This window comes from Rhea americana, unplaced genomic scaffold, assembly GCF_003343005.1.
Source record: "Rhea americana isolate MKP2758 unplaced genomic scaffold, rheAme1 scaffold_189, whole genome shotgun sequence".
NCBI lineage: Eukaryota > Metazoa > Chordata > Aves > Rheiformes > Rheidae > Rhea > Rhea americana.
In genome coordinates, this window is record NW_028186027.1 from 1,656,317 (window position 1) to 1,675,930 (window position 19,614).

At 56.9% G+C, this 19,614-nt stretch overlaps 1 protein-coding gene across 2 annotated transcripts; it reads right to left on the reverse strand.

Moving 5' to 3' along the window:
* Positions 1 to 5,535: 5,535 nt before the first annotated feature.
* Positions 5,536 to 19,229, reverse strand: SLC6A17 (solute carrier family 6 member 17). 2 transcript variants are annotated; one of them, XM_085302287.1, is made up of 11 exons: positions 18,843 to 19,229; positions 16,542 to 16,699; positions 16,275 to 16,401; positions 15,306 to 15,487; positions 13,880 to 13,990; positions 12,477 to 12,718; positions 11,522 to 11,714; positions 10,950 to 11,142; positions 10,591 to 10,750; positions 9,891 to 10,053; positions 5,536 to 8,906 (listed from the first exon to the last, which is right to left on the reverse strand). In XM_085302287.1, exons 1-11 carry the CDS (start codon positions 19,126 to 19,128, stop codon positions 8,538 to 8,540), a joined length of 2,184 nt encoding a protein of 727 aa, XP_085158413.1. In that variant the 5' UTR covers positions 19,129 to 19,229; the 3' UTR covers positions 5,536 to 8,537. The 2 variants fall into 2 exon arrangements, with proteins under 2 accessions (XP_085158413.1, XP_085158414.1); XM_085302288.1 differs by lacking the exons at positions 16,275 to 16,401; positions 16,542 to 16,699.
* Between the last annotated feature and the right edge of the window lie 385 nt (positions 19,230 to 19,614).

Consider the following 19,614-nt stretch of genomic DNA (forward strand, 5'->3'; position numbering starts at 1 on the left):
AGCGCGCAGCGAGCCCCGGCCGCCCCAGCTCCGCTTCGCGCCGGAGGGGAAATGCAGCCCGGAGCTGCCTGCGGAGCCGGAGCCAGCTCTTGGCAGAGGCTCGAGCAGATCCCATCCCTCCCTGGCTCGCACCGCCGCTCGCACCGGGAGGGCAGCGGATAGGGACCCCAGGCGCCGGGCCTCCCGGCCGAGGTGGTCCTGCCTGCGTGCCGCAGACCCTGCCCTGCCCCCCGCTCCCCCCGCCCCGGCTGCTCGCTGCCCCGTTTGGGCGAGAAGCAGCTCCCGACGTGGCAGATGCCCCTTCCCCAGAGGTGGGGCCGCGGCTGCCGGGGCTGGGCCCTTCCCCGGAGCAGAGCGCAGGGTACCCGCAACCCCGACCTCGGGGGACTTCCCCCCCCCAGCTCCCCCCAAACCCCTCGCTTCTCAGGGGACGGCTACTTCTCCCGGGAATCGTGCAGCTCCAGACCCATCCGCCGGGGCTGGGGAGGAGGGGAAGAGCCGAGGTGCCCAGAGGGACAAGCCCRTCACCAAGGCAAAGCCCCAAGGGACACGGTCCTGCCAGGGCTGTGTACGGCTGCACTGGCCCTGGTGGGGGGGATGGAGGGAGGAGAGGAGATGCTTGCAGRTACTTTGGGGTCGTAGGTGGGATTCAAGCCCCCTCCCAGACCTGCTTTTGGGGGCTGGTGGAGCTGAGCCAGAGGCCAGCAGCTGTATAAGAAGGTCCCCAGCCCAGAGCGAAGGGGTGGGATGGTCAGCCCCTGCCTGCCCCACCCCAGTGGCCACCTCTGCACCTCCAGCCRCTTTGCAGAAGGTCCACAGTGTCAGGCTCCAGGGTCCCAGTTCCCCTCCTCCCCAGATTTGTCTCCTGCTTGAAATGCTCACTCTACCACCAGGGTTTTTGGGGTGGCTGGGGCAGCCCCAACATCCAAAAGACATGAGGCATTAGAGCTTAAAATCCTGACGTTTAGAAAGCCCGGGTCCAACTGTAGCTGCATCTCAGCAGCTTCCAGGGTCGGATCCTCAGCGGGTGTAAGCTAGCATAGCTCCACACCCCAGCCACCCGGATCTGCACCAGTGTGGGAGAGCAGAGCCCCAGGGAAAGCTGTGCTGGAAAAAAAAAAGAGAGAGAGAGAGAGAGAGAGAGAGAGAGTCTTGCATCACTAGCCAGGCATCGCAGCTCAGATCCTCATCATCGTAATGCGAGTTTGGCCAGGATGAAGGAATGCTGTGACCTGATGCTAATATTTCATATGTCGACTTTCTTCCCGGGAGATCTCAATGCACCAGAGTGCGGCCCCTCATGAGGTGGGAGGGAGTGGTCAGCCAGACAAATGGGTTGCATCTAGGCAAGGAAGGCATCTTTTCACCAGCATCACCTTTCCAATGCTGTCTGCTCTCTAAATATGCCTTCAGATTTTTAATGTCCATTAAAAAAAAGAAAAAAAAGAAAAGAGAGAGAGAGAGAGAAATAGAAAGAGCTTGATGAATAAGGACCTTTATGGAGTGAGCGAGTCACTTCTGCAGAGACCTCCCTCAATTCTGCTGCAAAGATGAAGAAGGCATCTCAGACAACATCTGGGTGAGGGATAAAGCAAAGATCAGACCCGTGTGGACCTGGAAGACATCATGGAGGAGCAGCTCCAACTGGGAAATCCGCAGTTTTTTGGCCGGGTCTCAAGGGCTTGACCCCCTGGCTCTCAGATCACACTGTTGCCTCTGCCCTCATCCCCCAGCTGTGACTGGAGACATTGGTCAYATCCCCAGCCTGGTGCACCCAGTCCTGCACACAGAGCCGTGGGAAGCCTGGAGGAAGTAGTGAAGCTCCAAATAAGACCTAAAGGAGAGGGCAGGGAGGCCTCAGGATTTTGTGGTGTCCCCACCTGTGGTGGGTCTTCAAGGGACCTCAGGAGCAGTCACGGTGAGATGATCCTGCTTTGGGGTGGAGACTGCCAAGCCAACCCTGCCAGCTCCTTCCCGACCAGGTTCCCGTTAATACGATCCCGTGAAGGGCTATGTGGACCTCAGCRACCTACAGCTCCCTGCCTTCAATTTCTTTCCTCCTTTCTGTGGGACAGGTCAGTCTCCAGGCTGTGGGTGGTGGCACCCATGGCACTGCAGGACTGCAGTAACATAGGGGTGCTGGCCCTGCAGGTGCTGCATGGTACCTCCCCGGGATATGAATCTARAGCAACTTTTCATGACGCTCTTTTCTTGGTGGAGCTCAAAGGGGCTGCTCCAAGCCATGGGCAAGGTTCACCTCTGCCTTATGCCTCTGCCAGGGTGAATTCTTTGCTAAAATTGCTTGCTCCAGCCCAACCTGGGAGAGCTGCGTGCAAGGAGTTTGTAGCCTCCTTCCTCCATGCACTCGGTCAAGGAGGGGAAATAGCTCATTTCCCGAGCAGAGCAAGCAAGACCCGAACCCCAGCTTTCTCCCGAGGATGCGGGTGCCGGAGTCCCGGTGCWGCTGTGACACAGTGCCATCTTGTGGGTCCTGCAACACAGGCTGCAGAAAGGCAAGAAAAMCAGCCACGTCGGAGCGTGTCTGGGCGAATCTGGCTCCATCCGCRGCGTCGCTGTTGTAATTCTGCTCCACAAAAGCATTTCGGTAGCAGGCGGAGGGCTGGACTGAAGTAGGGACGGCGATGTTAGCCCTGCCTTCTCCGCCAGCCTTTTAAATGCCTCTGAGCATTTCACAAGCTGGTGCTGTGCCTCAGTTTCCCCATGTTTATAAGCAGGGGTAAATGACTGCTTTACTTGTCAAGGCACTCTGAGAACTGCAGCGAGATGATGCTATTAGCAGCAGCCGCCGCTCCACCGTGTGTCCGTACCCCGAGGTAAGGAACAGTCAGTCCAGGGTTATTTTGAGATGGGAAGAACATTTCCTTCCCAGCCATCTCCTCTGGACAGAGCCTTCAAGCRGGGTTACAAGCACCCACTACTGCCCAGTCACCTATGGAGAGCCCATCCTCAAGGGCATGTGAGGTTGGTGATGGGGGCCCTCCTTTCCCCGCATCCCAGGGGACAGCTTGCATGACAGCTCTTGCAAGAACCACGAGGGACAYGGGCTGCCCCTCGCTAACCAGCACCCACACTCACGTCTTTGAGGAGTCCAACTCCAAAAGCCGTGGAAAGAGCTCTTTTAAGAAAAGCATGAATTTAACCTGAATTTTACATTTGGGCCTGCTCCACAACGGCCACAATCATCCTCTTCAGTTTATTTCACTCCTTGGTTTTGCACTAATCCCCTGACTCCAGGAGCTGGGTGTTTCTGGCACTGCAGAGCCTCTCTCAGCCACCAGGACCCCTTGGGGTAGATGGAGCTGAAACCTGCCCTGGTCTCTCCCTCCCAGCCTTGCAGGCACCCAGGGCTTTTCCATGGCTGGAGTAAGCCCGGATCGGTGTGATAGCTGCTATCCCAGAGATGCCCCTGCAGCTATTTGGGGGGTTTGCTGAGTTTTGCTCCCTGCCCGGGAGAGAAGGAGGAAGCGACCCAGAACGACATCCATCCATGGTGTGGGGTGGCCAGGGACCAGCCACGCTCACGGCAACCTGCCAAGCCCCCATCCCACCCAGCCRTTATCCGATGGCTGGGACACGTCTCCRCTCCCGGGGCCTGGGCCTCTTCCCAAGTCCTGCAAGCGCAGGAGGGATGGGAAGGCAGAGGGARCGACYCACCTCGTACTCCCTGGGCAGGCGGCCTCRTCATCCGGGACAGCGGAGGAGCYGAGCGCTTCCCTTCCCCRCYGCTCCGACCGCCGTGCCCGGTGTTACGGGAAGCCGCTGCCTTCCCACCCGAGCCTCCAGCSYCAGCTCCCCGCTGCGTCCTTCGATCCCCTTATCGGAGACCTTCAGCTGRTGGGACCTCTCCCCACCACGCRTCCRGGCTGCTTTTRTCGCTTCCCTACATCGGAGCGGGKCTGYGGCGGCTGGACCTGGAGCGGGAGCRCGGACGCCGRGGAAAAGCTGCCCTGCTCCCACCGCAGAGGTGCCGGGAGCTCCCGCTTGGTCCGACCCACCTGGTTTCCCTCCCTTCTTCTCCACGCTCCCCACRCACGGCTCAGCCCCGGCATGCCTAAGGAGCTGCGAAAGGCGGCAGGAAAGGGAAGAGGTCGCCCCTGGGTTTTCCTCCAGCGACGCCGCCGGACCCGCTTCCCGCCAGGCCCGGCGCGGAGCTAATACCCGGCAGCCGACGTCCTTGGGGGATGCCGTCAACCACGCGGGTCCCTCGGGAGAGCCGCCCGCCCCKCCGCAGCGTTTCGGGAGCCTCCRGCAGCACCGGGGCCRGGCGAGGATGGGGTAAGGGAGACGCCGGAGCATCGCTCGCCAGCRCGGAGCCTTTCGCACCGGGAGCTGTACGTTCCCCTCTCTGGAGACAGAGGGGAGGATGGGCCCTTCTGGAAGGAAAAAAAAGGAAGGAAGGACGGAGGGACTAGAAAGGGGATCAGGAGGGACGGAAGCAGAAAGATGATAGGGGTGACCGGGCAGGACGGGGCGGACAGACAGACGCTCGGGCGCAGATACGGATGGCCACGGGTGCCGACAGCCCGAGTCGCCCCTGCATCAGCCCTTGCGCTCCCCRCCTCGGCAGCGCTGCCCCCTCTCCGGGATGCAGCCCTGCAGCTCCAGCTTTAGCTCTCTGCAGCCCCCCCAAGCCTCAGCGAGACCCCCAAGGCCACCCCCAAGCAAGGAAACGGAGGCAGCTGGGTAAGAAGAGACTTTTAATCGGACTCTGTTACAGCTGTTACAGGGTTTCTCCCGAGGAGGAGTCCGGCCGGCACGGCACGCTTGGTAAATACACCGGCTACAAGGATACATGGGACGAGTTACTACGGGATCGGTGCTTTGTACCCGCGCAGGAGGGTTTCGCCAGCGCTGTGCTTGCTGGCRGGGGCCGCGGCCTCCCACGCCGGGAGGTGCCATAGACCGGCCGCGGACGGCACGGATCCCTCGGGCGGGCGCCTGTAAAGCTCCTCTCTGCCCTCCGCACCGGCCGCTTTCGGCCCCTCCCGGTCTAGGCAGCTCCCCCTTGCCCCGAGCCGGGGATGTYGTCTCCCGCCAGGCAGCAGGATCCAGGCTGGGAAGCGAAGCGGAGAGGAGGGGGCAGGAATATCGGCAGTGATTCCCACTTCCTTCTCCAACGCCCAGGAGGAAAATTGAAAAGTGCCCGTGCTCCTAACTAGCAGCTGCTCCCTGCGCCTCCGTGGGGAAAAAATAAAAGTAAAATAAACAAAACCGCCAGGGCTAAAAGCCGCGGCGGGTCAGCCTGGTCCGTGGCCCCCCGCCCCGGCTCGCGGGAAGGTGCATCCGCGAAGAGCCTGCCCCGGCGAGCGGGAGAAACCCCCAGCGCGGGCTCCAAAGGTGGCCGAGCACGGCGAGAGAGTGGATCCTAACCAAACACAAACGCGCGCACACCCCCCCCCTGTGAACACACACGCGCACACGCACGGCCTCGACACACGAACACGCGCACGCTCACACGGCGACGACACGCTATCACCTAAAACTAACCCCCCCACCCCGCCCCGCTCCCCTGTGTTTAACACCGAGCGAACGCCACGAAGAGATACAGTGCTGCCACGGCTAACGAGAAAGGCGTCCCCCACCCTGCTCCCCGCTGGGTGCCCCGGACGGCTGGACCTCCCGGAGCCTGGGGCGGGGGGACGGCCGCCCACCACGCACAAGAAAGGAAAAAGTTAAAAAAAAAAAAAAAACGTGTCCGAGATGCACAACGAAAATTGATCGGTACAGCACTGGGAACGAACGTTAAGTCACGGGCCACTTTGGAACGTGTTTTGTCATTTAACAGCATTTACAGTGACATTTACAGAATAGATATACAATAGAAATAGAGAATCTCTAAGATATTATTCCATCTCCTCTCTTTGTATATATATATTTTTTATCTATATATATAATATAGCTTTTTGTTACYTTCTTATTGACTTTGCCTCTTATTGACACTGCAAGAAGAGGGAAGGAAAGCAAATGCCTCCCCGGCTGGTTTGGGAACTGTAACGGGAGAGATGGAGCGCCAGATCCTTCCCCCCAGGGTTCAAGGGGACTCCTACCACCGGAGCGGGTTGCATGATCTGAGTACYGGAGGTGTCCTGCTCCGTTAACTCCATGGGAGCTACAGTGGGAATCCAGCTCCTGGGCTCAGGGGCGCTGGTCTGACCTGCAGCCGCGGRGAGATCGGGAAGGTGATGCGGGTGCAACGATTTGGCTCATCCTCTGCTTTGCTGGCCAGGTGGAGGAAAGGCAGAGAGACAGAGGGAGAAATAAGAGAGATCGGGGGGAACATCTTTGTCTAGAGACTGGGGAAATGATCGCATGGTCTTTGTGCTTCTCCCATTTTGAGATGATTCAGTGGGACAATTTTTATATCCCTCTGTAGGGCAGGGGAAGGAGAGAAAAACTGAGCTAGCAGCAGAGGGGATGGCGGTGGGGAGACCAGCTGGAGAAGAGAAAAGAGAGAATRCCTGGCCCTGACTACACAGGGCTGGTGCTCCGCTGAGACATCAGTGAAGGCTGAGCTGCCTCGGTTCGGTCCAAACCTGGTTCCCACCCTCTCCTCAGCAAAACGGCTAATGAAAGGCTCAGGTTAACTGTCCACGAAGAGCTCCCAGGCCCTCGGATGAGCCCCTGATAGAAAGGAGAAAGACTATAAACAAAAGATAACAACCCGCAAGAGAAATGTCGTTGCGAGGGGCCTCCTGCCTCARGGATGCTAAGAGAAGTCAAGGATGCAGGGAGTGGACCCGGTACTTTCCACCTTTGCCTCCCAGCCAAAAGGAGAATCAAGGGAGGAGAAAAGCCATTGATGGAAAAGCAAAGGAGGAGAGAGGGGAATATGGGCAAGCACCTGTGAACTTGGCCTTCAAAGTGGCTTGAAACACCATCACGTGTGCTCTAAGCRCAGTAGGACCGAGGTTAAGGAGCACCCTCAGCATTTGAGATTTTAGCAATGTGCTTAGAAGGAGAGAGGGCTCAAGTAGGCAGCCGCTCCTCTGTCCCCATGGGGAAAGAAGAAAAAGACATGTAATACTGGYATCCTTGACAGAAATGCTTGGCTAGGTGTAGAATTCAGGGAACTGAATGCCAGTGGGAGACCTGCTCTCTGACTTGGGAGAGCCCAACTCTTTCTAGATGGCCTAGGGAGAAACAACATAATGTCTCAGCAGCCTGGTCCCCAGGTAACGTGGACAGGCACGACAGAGCCCAACTACATAACATGTGGGCACCAGCCAGGATCAAGAGCTAGCAAGGACACTCGGACCTGGCACTGACCCCAAAATAATTGGTGCTCAGAAGACATGTCCTGCCTCTGCTGCCCCCAAGAGCTGGATGCTCCCAGCAGATGGCTGGTGAGTCCCTAACAGAGGTGCAACAGGAGGCAATGCAGACCCTGGCTTGAAGCTATGAGAAGTGAAGATGCCTGTCCAGAGATAATCATTGCCCAGCTCACCTCAGCTGGCGGCTGCAAAGGAGGTAAGTCAGGGGATGGTTTCCTGAGAGCTAAACCAGGATCGTGGTAGGACTGTATGCCCCATAGCCTCTTCACTTGCCCTCCAGGACATCTAAAGAGAGTGGCAAGAGGAGACGATTCACCACGCCAGGGATTTGGATTCAACAGAGCCTCCCACATGTCAGGAGCAATTCCAGGAGATTGCTCCTGATCCACATCACGGTAACCCTGTCTAGATCCTGCACACGCTCACACATCCAAAAAATCACACTCACTTCAGAGGTCCCTCTGCCACTCAGCAAAATAACACTGCCTAAGCAAGGAGTGTGATAGTCACATCTTCACACAGAGGGGACGACCCCCCCGTGTCTCAGAACAATTCACAGACACTTCCTCTGTGCTGGTGGTAACAAAACAGACACCAAGGATCTACCATGAGCAAACTCACACATTGCAACAACTCARCCAACTCAGCACTGCTTCCTACCAACCCTGGTCAAAAATTTGGGGTTATTTGCATGTGTCCACAGCTATAAAAACTACAGGAGATACAACAACAACGATGGTGACAACAACAGCACCATTTTGTGCTCTGAACATCAATGGTTATTTGTGCTCGTTGGAATAAGGCCATGACTTCTCCCACCTAAAGGAAAACATAGAGGGAAGAGCTCTGGGTTACAGGAGGAAGCAAGGTTGGCTTTCCACCTTACTCTGGGTCCTTTTTCCAACTATCAGCTGCTCAGAAAGAGAGATTCTTTGCTTCAGCTTTAAGCTGCACGAGAACAACCCTCAGAAAGATATTGCAGCACCTCTTGTTCCTCCTCCCTTCCTCACAGGCAAGCTATGAGGGATCCTGCCTTTCAGCCGAAGGCTGTCGGAGGAGAGTCCTGCCCCTCCTGCAATCCCTTCTTCCCGATGTCATCTTGGAAATGGCTGCTTTTGATTACGATTCTAAGAGGGGKTTCTTCTTTGTCATTTTCTTTATTAATTAATTTTCCTGTTGCCTGGACAGCTAAGATCCACTCCCCAGTGACCTTCTCTCCCAGTGGGGGTGGTAGGCAGGCAACCATCACAGTTCRGATTCAGGGGTGCTGGCCAGTAAATACCCACTCCCATATCGTCCGTTCGGGGCATTGCTCATTTCCATGGGGGAGTTGCTGCCAGGACCCAGGTAGGAACGGTGCGTGGGCATGGGAGATGGGGTCTCGCTGGGCACTTTGCTCAAGATGAAGCGGGTCTCATCATTGTCTTCCAAATTAGAGATGTCCTTCATCATCCGACCCTTCTTGTAGGTGACAGAGAGAGCATTGGAGCCATCTGACACAAGGTGGAACTGACGGAGGATGAAGACCAGAGGCAGAGGCAGGGATGCCAGGATGATCAAAGAGATGAGAATAGCCATGGCCCAAGTTGGATAAAAAAGGAACTTTTCTGCAGCCTGGAAGAGATGGATATTAGTGTCATTAGAGGGACATTAGTGGTGTCATTTCTTCTCCATCATCTACATTCCCACCCAGGTGCACAGTGGAGCTTCAGTCCCTCTCTTACATTTCAGAGCTGCTGAAAGGGACTACTACAGCAAAGGCCAAAGTGATGTACACAAGGAACAAGGTCTCCTAGGTGCTAGGCAATTTTTACTGCTTCCTTCTGGACTTCATCTTCAGGGATTCACATGAAACTATCAGAAGGTGAGTTCAGAACAAGGAAAAGGACATGGTCCTGCACTCAGCGTGTAGTTAAGCTGTGGAACTCCTCATTACAGGACACTGTATCTCCTACGTAGGTCTCACTATTTTGCAGAAGTGCGGGTGGAGTGTTGGGATTTGGTGTCCCAACAGCACATTCGCTTTTTGCAAATATTTCAGTCAGAAAAGGAGGAAGGGAGAGCTATGGAGTGCAGTGTAGTCTTTTATCACCTACACCAGCAAGTTCTGGCTGTCCCTGAACCTCCTACTTTATGCTAAGCATGCGTTTGATACAAAGAGGAAATGAGTGAATCAGATCTTTAGAGATAGTGGGGAGGAAACACAGAAGACCAATTTCTGTCCACTGGAGCAGCTGAGGACTCTCCAGCAGAGCACCATTTCCACCCGGGAACCAAGCTGTAAGATTCTTCAACCCATTTTTTTGCCAAATCCTTACTCTAACAGTTGTTTCATCAGACAAGGACGGGCCACAAACAAAACAAATCCCTAGCTTTAACTTTGGCCCATGGTCAGAGCTGGCTTAAAACTTCTGGGCAGCGCAGGCAAACCTGATCTTTGCCTGCAGAGGATGAGCAGCCACAACCAGGATGTCTGCCAGCACGAGGAGAAAAAAAAGCAGAGCTGGGGGAGAGCAGGATGCTCTACATCTCTCAGSTACCTGCTACTCAGTCTGTGCCTGGGGTGAAGGTGGGTCTTGGAAAGAGAGCTGTGCTCACCTCCTCTCTGATCCACGCGCTGTACCCTGGCGGGCTGACGCCCAGCTGTATGATGCTGGCGGTCATCAGCACAGCCATGCAGATGGGAGAGACATACTTCCAGGTGTAGTAGTAGAACTGATACGGCCGGAAACCCAGCATTTCTGTCAGCTCCTGCATGAACCTGCCAAGAGAAAGAGATGGAGCCRTGCTGTTCCCCACCTTCAAATGAGAAGCCCCCTCCCAGTAGCCTCCATTTTGAACTATGCCCAGTGTAGGCCCTGAAGAAGAGTCTAGTCGGTCCAAGCAAGCATCTCAGTGTCCCTACTGCCTGTAGGACTGACCGAGAACCTCCTCAGRATAAGGCCACCTGAGCATGTTGCTTTGGTCAACTTCCCATTAATAGAAATGGGCACAAGGTCCCCCTTCCAGACTCACCCTGAATCCTCAAGCAAAAGGGTAACAACAAGTAACACAGCAGCATAACCAACACTAGATGTCCTCTAGAGGGATTTGCTCCTGGGGCTAGGGTACAGGATTGAGGTGAACTGAGTTACTACTGCTTAGCCAGTTACTGCCTCTATCAGATAACTGCATCTGGGGCATTTGCTCCTTCGGAGCTGGCCTCCTAGGGAAAACGTATTACAGGAAAGAGCTGAAAGGACAGGTTTTAGTTAGGAGTTACAGCACAGTTTTTCTTGTTGTTGGGCAAATGCCTTACTTCTTAGTGCCGTAAATCCAGGCCACAGCGATGTTCTCCAGGATCACCACAACAGTGAGCGGCAGCGTGGCCGAGTAATCATCAAACATAGTGACAAAGTAATTCCCAGAGCGCTGCACAAAGATCAGACCCACCAAGAAGGCAAAGATGCAGCAGCCAACTACGGAGAATAAAGCAGCATGGTCAGCACAACGTCCCAAGGGGAGCCAAGGGCTTCATCACACAGTCCATTAGCTGTTTGCTCATGCCTCCAGGSCCCAGTACCCATCCACCATGTTCACGCTCTTCTGGAGAGACTCTCCAAGGCTATGGGGACCCTCCAAACCCRCCCCAGGAGGATGCAGGAGAAAAGACCTCACCTGTGAACACTTCCTTCCGCACCTTGAAGGTGTCGATGATGGGTGTAGTGATGCCTGACATGGTCCCAATCATGCTCCCCAGCCCCAGGTTTATCAGCATCAGGAAGAACATGACGGACCAAAACGGCGAAGCTGGGAAGTGAGTCATGGCTTCTGTGAAGGCAATGAAGGCCAAACCAGTTCCTTGCACTGACTGTCCAGGGAGAGAGAGGGTCAAAAGGAGGGGAGAACCATGTCAGGGACAGAGCTTGTTATGCCACATCCTGTAACCTCATGCCTCAGGGTTCTCCCATCATGCTGAATCACTCATCAGGGGAAGAAAAATACAGTCTGGTACCCCAGCCTTGACACAAAGGTGACCTCAGATTTCTGCTATACTTGCTATGCACAAAACTTTTCCCCTACCCCAGTAAGGACCACGGTGCACTGGGGAAGATCATGGTAGCAGGGCACCCCCATCCCTGGAGAGTCTCTAAAAATATCATTTCCAGGACATGAATAGAGCAGATCCTACCAGGAAGAGGAAACGGGTGAGGTGACCTCCCTATCCTACTAGGAAAGCCATCAGATACCTTGTTGAGTTCATCCTCCAACAGGCAGGCGTCCAAGCCCAGTTCTTTGAAGTGCCCCTCTTTCACTGTCATGATCACCCTGTACATCTCATTGTAGTCCTTGGCCGTGAGGTGGGAGAAGTTCACATGGGGTGGGATGAGGTCATGGCTCAGCACATTGGTATTCAGATATCCCAAGATCTTCTCCGCATTCCTAAGGGAGAGAAGGGCCTAGTCACTTAGAGAAGACTCTATCTTCCCAGGGTAGAGAACATCATCTGACCATGCAAGCCTTTTGGACCAGGCAGGCTGAGCCCTCCTGGGTCACTCAGGCACCAGTCTGCATACGCTTTGCAATTTCGCAAGGAGTAAGTAAAAGTTGCGCTGGGGCACGTGACAGAGGATGCATCCAGGCAACCACCAGGGAACCTGACCTCTTCTCCCCACTTGGCCCCACTCTGCTGCACGCTGCTGTGGCATCTCCTCTGCTCTGGGGCTCCACAATGCATGGTCAGGGTTTTTATGGACACAGCTCAGTCTGTCTAAAGATAATTCTTGATGCACAAATATGCCTTAGTCCAGCTGCTTCTGGGGTACAGACAACTACTCCTTAACCTTGTAGGCCGGGGGACCCCAAAATGAATGGAAAACAGGGGAAACTCAGATGATGTGACCAGACATATTAGATTCACCCACAATCTGCAGACTAACAGCCTGCCTTGGAGCTGGATTTTATATTGGAGGAGCTGAATTCCCTCCTGAAGCCAAAAGAATTGTGCCCTCAGCTACAATGAGACATCTTTGAAAAGCCAGGCCTTGATCAGCAGGAACTTGGGTCTACCAAAACACAGTATTACCCAGCCTTAGGACACTTACTCCATCACCTCCAGCACATGGACAAAAGCCACGCAAACCCAGCACAAGCAGCAGGAGCAGACTTCCCCATCCCAGATAGAGAGAAAGAAAATCCACCTACTCCACCACGCATTTCTCATTCATGATGTTGGCCTTGAAGCCCAGCACGGCAAACACAACCAGGGTGGCCAGGACAGATGTGAAGAAGTTGATGAAGGACACCAGTGTAGCATCAAAGTGGCAGTTGTTATCTTGCTTGTTGTAGCTGGAGAAGGCGATGACTCCCCCAAAACCAAGGCCCAAGGCAAAGAAAACCTGTGTAGCTGCCTCCCGCCACACCTGGGGGTCAAGCATTTTGTCCAGCTTGGAGAGGAGACAGAAGAGGAAGATTAGGCAGCTTGGGCCCCTCCAACTCATCCTGACAGAGGCAGAGCTAAACCAAAAGGCTCATGCCTACAACATGGGCTGGTTTCGGAGCAGCCATGAGAAGGCTTTGGTCTGCCTTGATCAGGGTCTTGGAATGCCCGGCACTCCTGAGTGCTCCAAGGTCTCATTTCCCTCTCGCTCAGAGGGGAAACTGAGGCACTGAGAAAGGCAGGCAAAGATGAATTTGTCTGGCCGTATCTTTCAGTGCTCCAGCTCCCTTCCTCTGACCCAGAGCCCAGTCTGGGTGCTCARTCTCCCAGTGCGAAGCCCTGCAGCCCAGCTGTCCCAGTGAGCCAGCATCCCCACGTGCCCCCCCAGGAGACCACGCGCTGCAGTCAGTCTCCACTCTGCCTCAGCCATCGTCCGTCTCCAGAACGCCTGGAGCATTTGAAATCAAAGTCTCAGCTCGCGGGTTTGTTTAACCCTCCCCATCACCTGAATCACAGCCCCCTTCTGTGAGCCAGAGCTGCAGGCTGGAGGCCTCCAAGCATCGTTCGTCAAGAGATCATAATTAATATCTTGTAACAGCTTTGCCAGCTGAGCTGATTCATCTACATCTCTACTTAATTAATTAATTAACTGGTTAATTAATGGATACACAACATCAGTGGAGGTTTCTCTGTCAGCCAGTATCTTCCTATGGAGTCTTTAAATAAATGTCCTAAGGCACCCCCCTCCCCTGCCSCAGGGGCTGGGCATCCAAAGATAGCAGGAACGAAGCTAGTCTCAAAGCCACACCAGAGCTGGCCAGTCTGCAACACTCTGGTCTCTCCTGGCCGTACCCCGTGTTTAGGAGGGCTGATCGCACCTCCTGGCTAACTTCTCAGGACTGGTGGGGTGGGTTGGGGTTGAAGCTGCAATTTTTAGGGGCAGAAAGCCTTGCAGGTTGCTGTGTGCACACGAGAGGCAGCGTGATGGGAAGCAGATTCTTATGCGTTAGAGCTCATGGCAGTCTGGGCACAGGGGTACAAGGCTGCAATACAGGCAAGAGGCGGCTGCAGCCACTGGGGCAACTGCACCTTCTTCCTGCAAAGCCAGCTGGTGTGACCAGCTGGGAGGAACATCTCCTTGGAGCCTGCTGAGCTCAGCAGCCCTTACCTTGGGTGTGAACATGTGCATGATCCCATCTACTGCCCCTCGCAGCAGAAGGCCTCGGACCAGGAAGCAAACCAGCACCACGTAGGGGAAGAGTGAGCTGAAGTACATGACCTAGGGCAAAAAGGACGTGATGTGGACTCGGTCTCATTTATCTCCTCCCACACTCCTCTCCTTAAACCCAAGGGCCACGTGGCAGGGGTGAGAAGGGAGACGTAGCCCAAAGCCAGCATCCCTCACCCCTTGGAGGGGCTGTGATGCTGGGGCACTGCCCTTTGMTCAACCCTTGGTATCCCTAAGCCCCGGCCTGGTCCTCCACAGGCTGACTCAGCTCCGACTGCCCTCCTGGGGCTGCAGACAGTCATTATCCACCCAAAAAGAGGTCTGTTTATCATGCAGTGCAGGGTTTAGCTGTGGGACTGCTCGGTGCAGGTTGCTACAAATGTTAAAGCTCACCAGGAAATGCAAAGTGAACGGACACGCTTAGGAGAGGGAAAGAAAGTCCATTGGGGCTCTGAAGTCCTAGGATGCTAGTGTGGTCTCAGAAAATCCCAGAAATGCAAACTGTTGCTGCCTGGGGACAGGTAGCTCTGCACACCACCTCCCCTCTTTCCCCAGCATCTGCTGGGGGCAACCCCGGCTGGGTCCTGGCACAGGGCTCATTTCCAGCAAGCAGAGGTAAAAAGGGCTTGGACCTGGCCAGAGGAGGCCTGTTGTCCCCTGTCCCAGAGCCATAGGGACAGCTGCCCTGTGCTACCTGCCAACGGGACAGATGATCTGTAGAGCACGTCTGGAGATGGGAGGTGGCCGAGTGTCCAAGGAGGCTGTGCCCTTCTGCGTCTGACCCTGCTGCTACACAGCCTTGCTCAAAATGTTAACAACCTCTGAAAGTTAATGGCATCTGTCCCCCAAAGCCTTTCATTCCTCCCTGCCCTATATCCCATGCTCACAGCCGCAGTGCTCCCACCACAAAGGAGGGTGCAGGTCTCACCACTACCTCCTACGAGCAAAGTGGCTTTTGGGATCTGAGCTGCAGCCYACTTCAGGGCCCCTAAATCCCTTTCGTCAGATGACATCTGCGCTGGTCAGAAGGTCCATCTGGACAGCACACATCAGGAGACCAGCCTGGGGTTTGCCCTCAGGGACCGCAGCAGATTCCTCTTTCCTCCTCACGGGGCTGTACCAACATGTAGGCTGTGGGATCCCCCACATGAGGAGGGATCCCCCAGAACAGGGGTTATTTGGCTCTTCTGAGGTGGCTGCTCCCTGGGCCATTGCTGTGGGTGTCAGCTGGGCGGCTGCCACACAGCCCTCTAGCAGCAGGGCAGGAGAGCATGGGCCAGGCAGGYAGCTTCTGCCTCAACAGCGCAGGCAGAGCCTGGCATTGGGGACAGATCCCAGCCAGGCTCAGCTGGCCATCGATACCCACCTTCCCTGAGGACTGAATGCCCTTGATCATAGCCAAGCCGACAAGGCTCCAGGCCACCAGCAGGCACAGGGTCATCTTCCAGTTGAGGCCGCCGCTCTCCGAGATGGAGTTGGAGATGTCCAGGGTCTCCCGGTACCAGAAATAGGTGGTGGCTGAGCTCCTCTCGCATTCGGTCTCCACAACTGCAACCAACCAGAGGCACGAGGAGTCTGGGGGAATCACTTGCAGACTCACATCAGCTAACATCAAACACTTGCCAGGACCAGCTGCAGAAGGCAGGCRTCCCGGGGACAGGACCATGGTTCATTTTTAGCAGGAGAAATAGGAGATAGGGCAGAAAGCCATTGTCAAACAAAAATAAGATGTTAAATACGGGGAGAGACACTTGGCATTCACCATAAAATCTCCTGGAGTATCCCAAGGAGGTGCTCAGACACTACTAAACACACTATTAACTCCACTGGAGTCTCAGTTGGGCACTAAGGAAGCAGTCAGGCAAGCTCTGACGTGGTCCCACCTGGCTCTCACTGCCAGGTGGTCCTGGAGGACCTAAGCCCTGGACCCCAAAAGGGGCATCACACCCCAACAGTGGGGAAAGATCCCAAGCTGCTGGCAGAGGCAGGGCTCATTTGACCCGAGGGAAATATCTCCATCTAATCTAGATGCGTGGGCTGTCTTCGGCCATCAAGGAGGCAGCTGTGCCTCAGAAACGCTCCGCTCCGAGGGATGGTGTCTAAGGTCTATCCAAAAAAAAAAAAAAAAATCACATTTTATAATACCTGGCTATCTGATGGCCCCTATAAGGCTATATCCAATAGTCTCAATAGGACCCACATCCTCTTGAAACACCCCAACCACCAGGGTCCCCGTAATCGCCTCCGAAGCTGGGGTTGCATCCCACCTCCCCAGGAACTAGCCCCTCGCGGCTGCCACGGAGCCGCTGCCCCCAGGCGAGCGGCAACCCCTCACCGGCCACCGTGCCGTTTTTCACGATGGGGCACTCGCTCCAGGGAAGAGGGTACTGGAAGGACTTAAAGAAGTAGAAGATGCTCCAGCCGATGATGACGTTGTAATAGAGACCGACAAAAAAACACACCTGGGGGGAGGAAGGAGGAGGTGATATTTAGTCGCGGGGCAGCGGTGCAATCCCCAAAGCACCTCCCACCGGGCAGGGACCTGGGGGCGCAGGGCTGCCGGGCTCGGGGGACGGGATCTCTCGCTCGCGGGCGCACTCACGAGGCAGCTGGCGTATCCGATGCCCCCCAGGCGGGGGCAGATGTAATTCCAGACGCCGATGCTGCCCCGGCGGATCCGCTGCCCCACYGCCAGCTCCAGGAAGAAAAGGGGGAGGCCGATGATGACGAGCAGGACCAGGTACGGGACCAGGTAGGCGCCTGCCGGGGGAGATGAGACCCGTCACGGACCCCGGTCCTGCCTAGGCGCACAGCCGAGGCCAGCACCACCGAGCCGCTGGCGCGGAGACACGGGCCCCCCCAGAGCGAGGATCCCTGGGAGGGCCGAAACGGGAACCCCGCTGCGGAGAAATCACCCAGAAGAGAAACRTGCTTCGTCGCTGCCTGATTGAGGAGGCCGGAGAGAAATCAGCAGTTCGAGAAGCGTAACCGAACGCGCCCCCCCATCCGGCATCTCCGCCTCCTGGGGCAGATCCTCCCCCTTAAGCGACACCCGCTTATCTTTAAGCCCTTGCTGGGGCACGTTGGTCCTGGTTGGGTCTGTGTGATGGAGGCGCCTGGGAACGCCGGCCAGGGGCCCGGAGGGTTCAGTGTRGACCAGTGTGGGGTGCAGGAAAGCTCAGCAACTCGCTGGTCTGTTCCCAGCTCTGTGCCTCAGTTTCCCTCCCCACCTGTAAAACGGGTGCGGTGGTGAAGGCAGCTTGTAAAGCCTCTGAGACCCGCTGCGGGAAGGTGCTGCGTAACAGCAAGGATCTTCTAAAAGCAGCTGCCTGTCCAGGTGCCTGCCTGGCTCGGGACGCCTCCACCCCACCGCAGGACGCAGCCAGCTCGCTGGGTCAAACCCAGCACCGCCCCCACCGCCGCAACCGATGCGGCACGCGCGGCGCAGCCGAGGCGCGCGCTAGAGCAAGCGGAGAGGCACGCGCGCCCGCGGGCAGGCGCTGCAGCCCCCCGCGGCCGCGCCGGCCGCTGCGTGAGCGCCCGCGGGCAGACCCGCAGCGCGACCAGCCGCCACCGCACCTTCCTCCGCGCTCCGGCCCCGCTCGGACCCAAACTAGGGCGCTCCCAACTGTGTGTGTCAGCTCRCAGGGGGGAATGGGCTGCAGGGGAGGTGCCGAGCCGCAGGAGCCGGCCGCGGCGCGCTCCGTGCCGGCCGGGAAGGGATGCGCGGGGTGCGAGCAGCCCTGGGGTGGGAAGTGCTGACTGCACAGGTCCGTATGGGGGAATGACTCATGGCAAAGATGACACCAGAGACATTTTAATTATTGAGAGCACCGCAGGCTTCCCGGCTCCAGGGCTGGGGGCTCGCTGAATCGCGCGCTGCCAGGGACGAGGAGAGCAGGAGGCAAGGGAGAGGCGGAAAGGAGCGCAGAGCCGGGCCCATCTCGGTTTTCTCAAATACYGCCCCACAGCAGCTGCCTGCAAAGCCCGAGGGGGCTGGAGCTGGACCGCTGCTGAGCAACCCGCCTGCTCATCAGTGTCAGGAGCGGTGTCAGATCTCAGCCCCGCTGTAGGAGACCTGGCCCTCCGGGCAGCTCCTGCGACGCAGGTTGCGTAGGGTAGAAACTGGCCTGGATGGTAAATGAGAAGACGAAAGGGTGGGTCGGCGGCAGGAGGATTTGGGGAGGGAGCAGGAGGCCTATGCAACACAAGCAGCTTTGGGAACTATAGAAGCAGAGGGACTCTTCTTTTTTTTTTTTCTCCCCCCTAATGTCCACTTGCAGGAATTGGGAACTGCAGCCAGTCGTCGTGGCTCCCGGGCCCGGATTCGCCCTGCCCTCGGTGCGGGTGGCCRGACACCCTTGGCAAAGGGGGCAGCCCTGGAGGTGCCAGCGTCCCTGCATGGGCAGGGTGAAGCGGTGCCTGGGCCGAGGCTCTTGCAGCAGGTCCTGGCTGCCCATCTGCTCCTTCAACCACCCCAAGAAAATGCCCTGTTTCATCATCCAGCTGTCCTGTCAAAATACCTCCATGTCCTGCACGGGGACAGGCCAGCGCTGCCAGTGCTCGGACGCAAAAACAGCTCGTACCGGGGAGCCTCTGTCAGACAGACGGACAYGAGCTGGCGGGAAAGAGGGACCGACAGGCCGGGCTGGCTTCTGTATCRCTCTCTGCACTGGCTTACCCCATCGGAGGACAGAGCCCGAAAGGCGACTTGATTTAACAGGACCCCGCGCTTTGCTGGTGCCACCGACARAATAAGAGCCCACGGGCACCGTCTGGGTGCCGGAGCCCCAACAACCCCCTCGCTCCCTCCCGCCCCCGGATCCGAATCTCATCTATGACGGCAGGACAGGGCCGTATCCCCCGTCGCGAGGGCCGAGCCCGTCCCTGCCCCGTCTCTCACCTCCTCCGTTCTTCTGGCACAGGTAGGGGAATCGCCAGACGTTGCCCAGCCCCACGGAGTAGCCGATCTGCGCGAGGATGTACTGCAGCTTGCTGTTCCACGCCGGCCGGTTTTCCGCCTCCAGCTCATCCTCTGCGTCCTTCTGCTTGTCCCAGGTCTCGCCCGTCACGTTGAGGACGCTGCGCTTGTAGTCCACGGGCTCCTCGTGGGCCAGCAGGTCGGCCACCGACTCGGTGACATGCTCGCTGCTGTGCTCCCGCTGCGTCACCTTGCTGTTCTTCGGCATCGAGATCGCTCCGCGCGGCCCCCGCGGGCCGGGAGGGGAGGAAGGGAGAAGACGAGTGTCCCGAAGGGAATAGCACCAGCAGCAGCTACAGCTCAGGCCTCACCTCCTCTTCACCAGCAGGACCTGCACAGGGAAGGAGCCAAGGGAGGCTCAGTGATTTCTGCGTTGCCCCAAAGCGCAGCAGGGTGTCCTGGTGCTGGTGGAGCTGGCAGAGCCAGAGGAAATAAAAAACGATCTCCAACATCCCCGTGTCTTTGGGGACCTTCCTCAGCTCCAGGGAGATGCTAATGGCCGAGGGGGAATGAAGCCGCTGGTTCATCGGCCATCGAGCAGAGCCTCCCACGACCCATGGGGACCCACAGGAGGGACCTTCTCCCAGCTCCGGGGAACCTGCCTCCCCGAGCCCGAGCCCAGCCCTAGGACGGCTCGAAAGCCAAGAGCCGGCTCGGCTTCGAACTCGGGTGACAGTGACAAATGCCAGCGTTC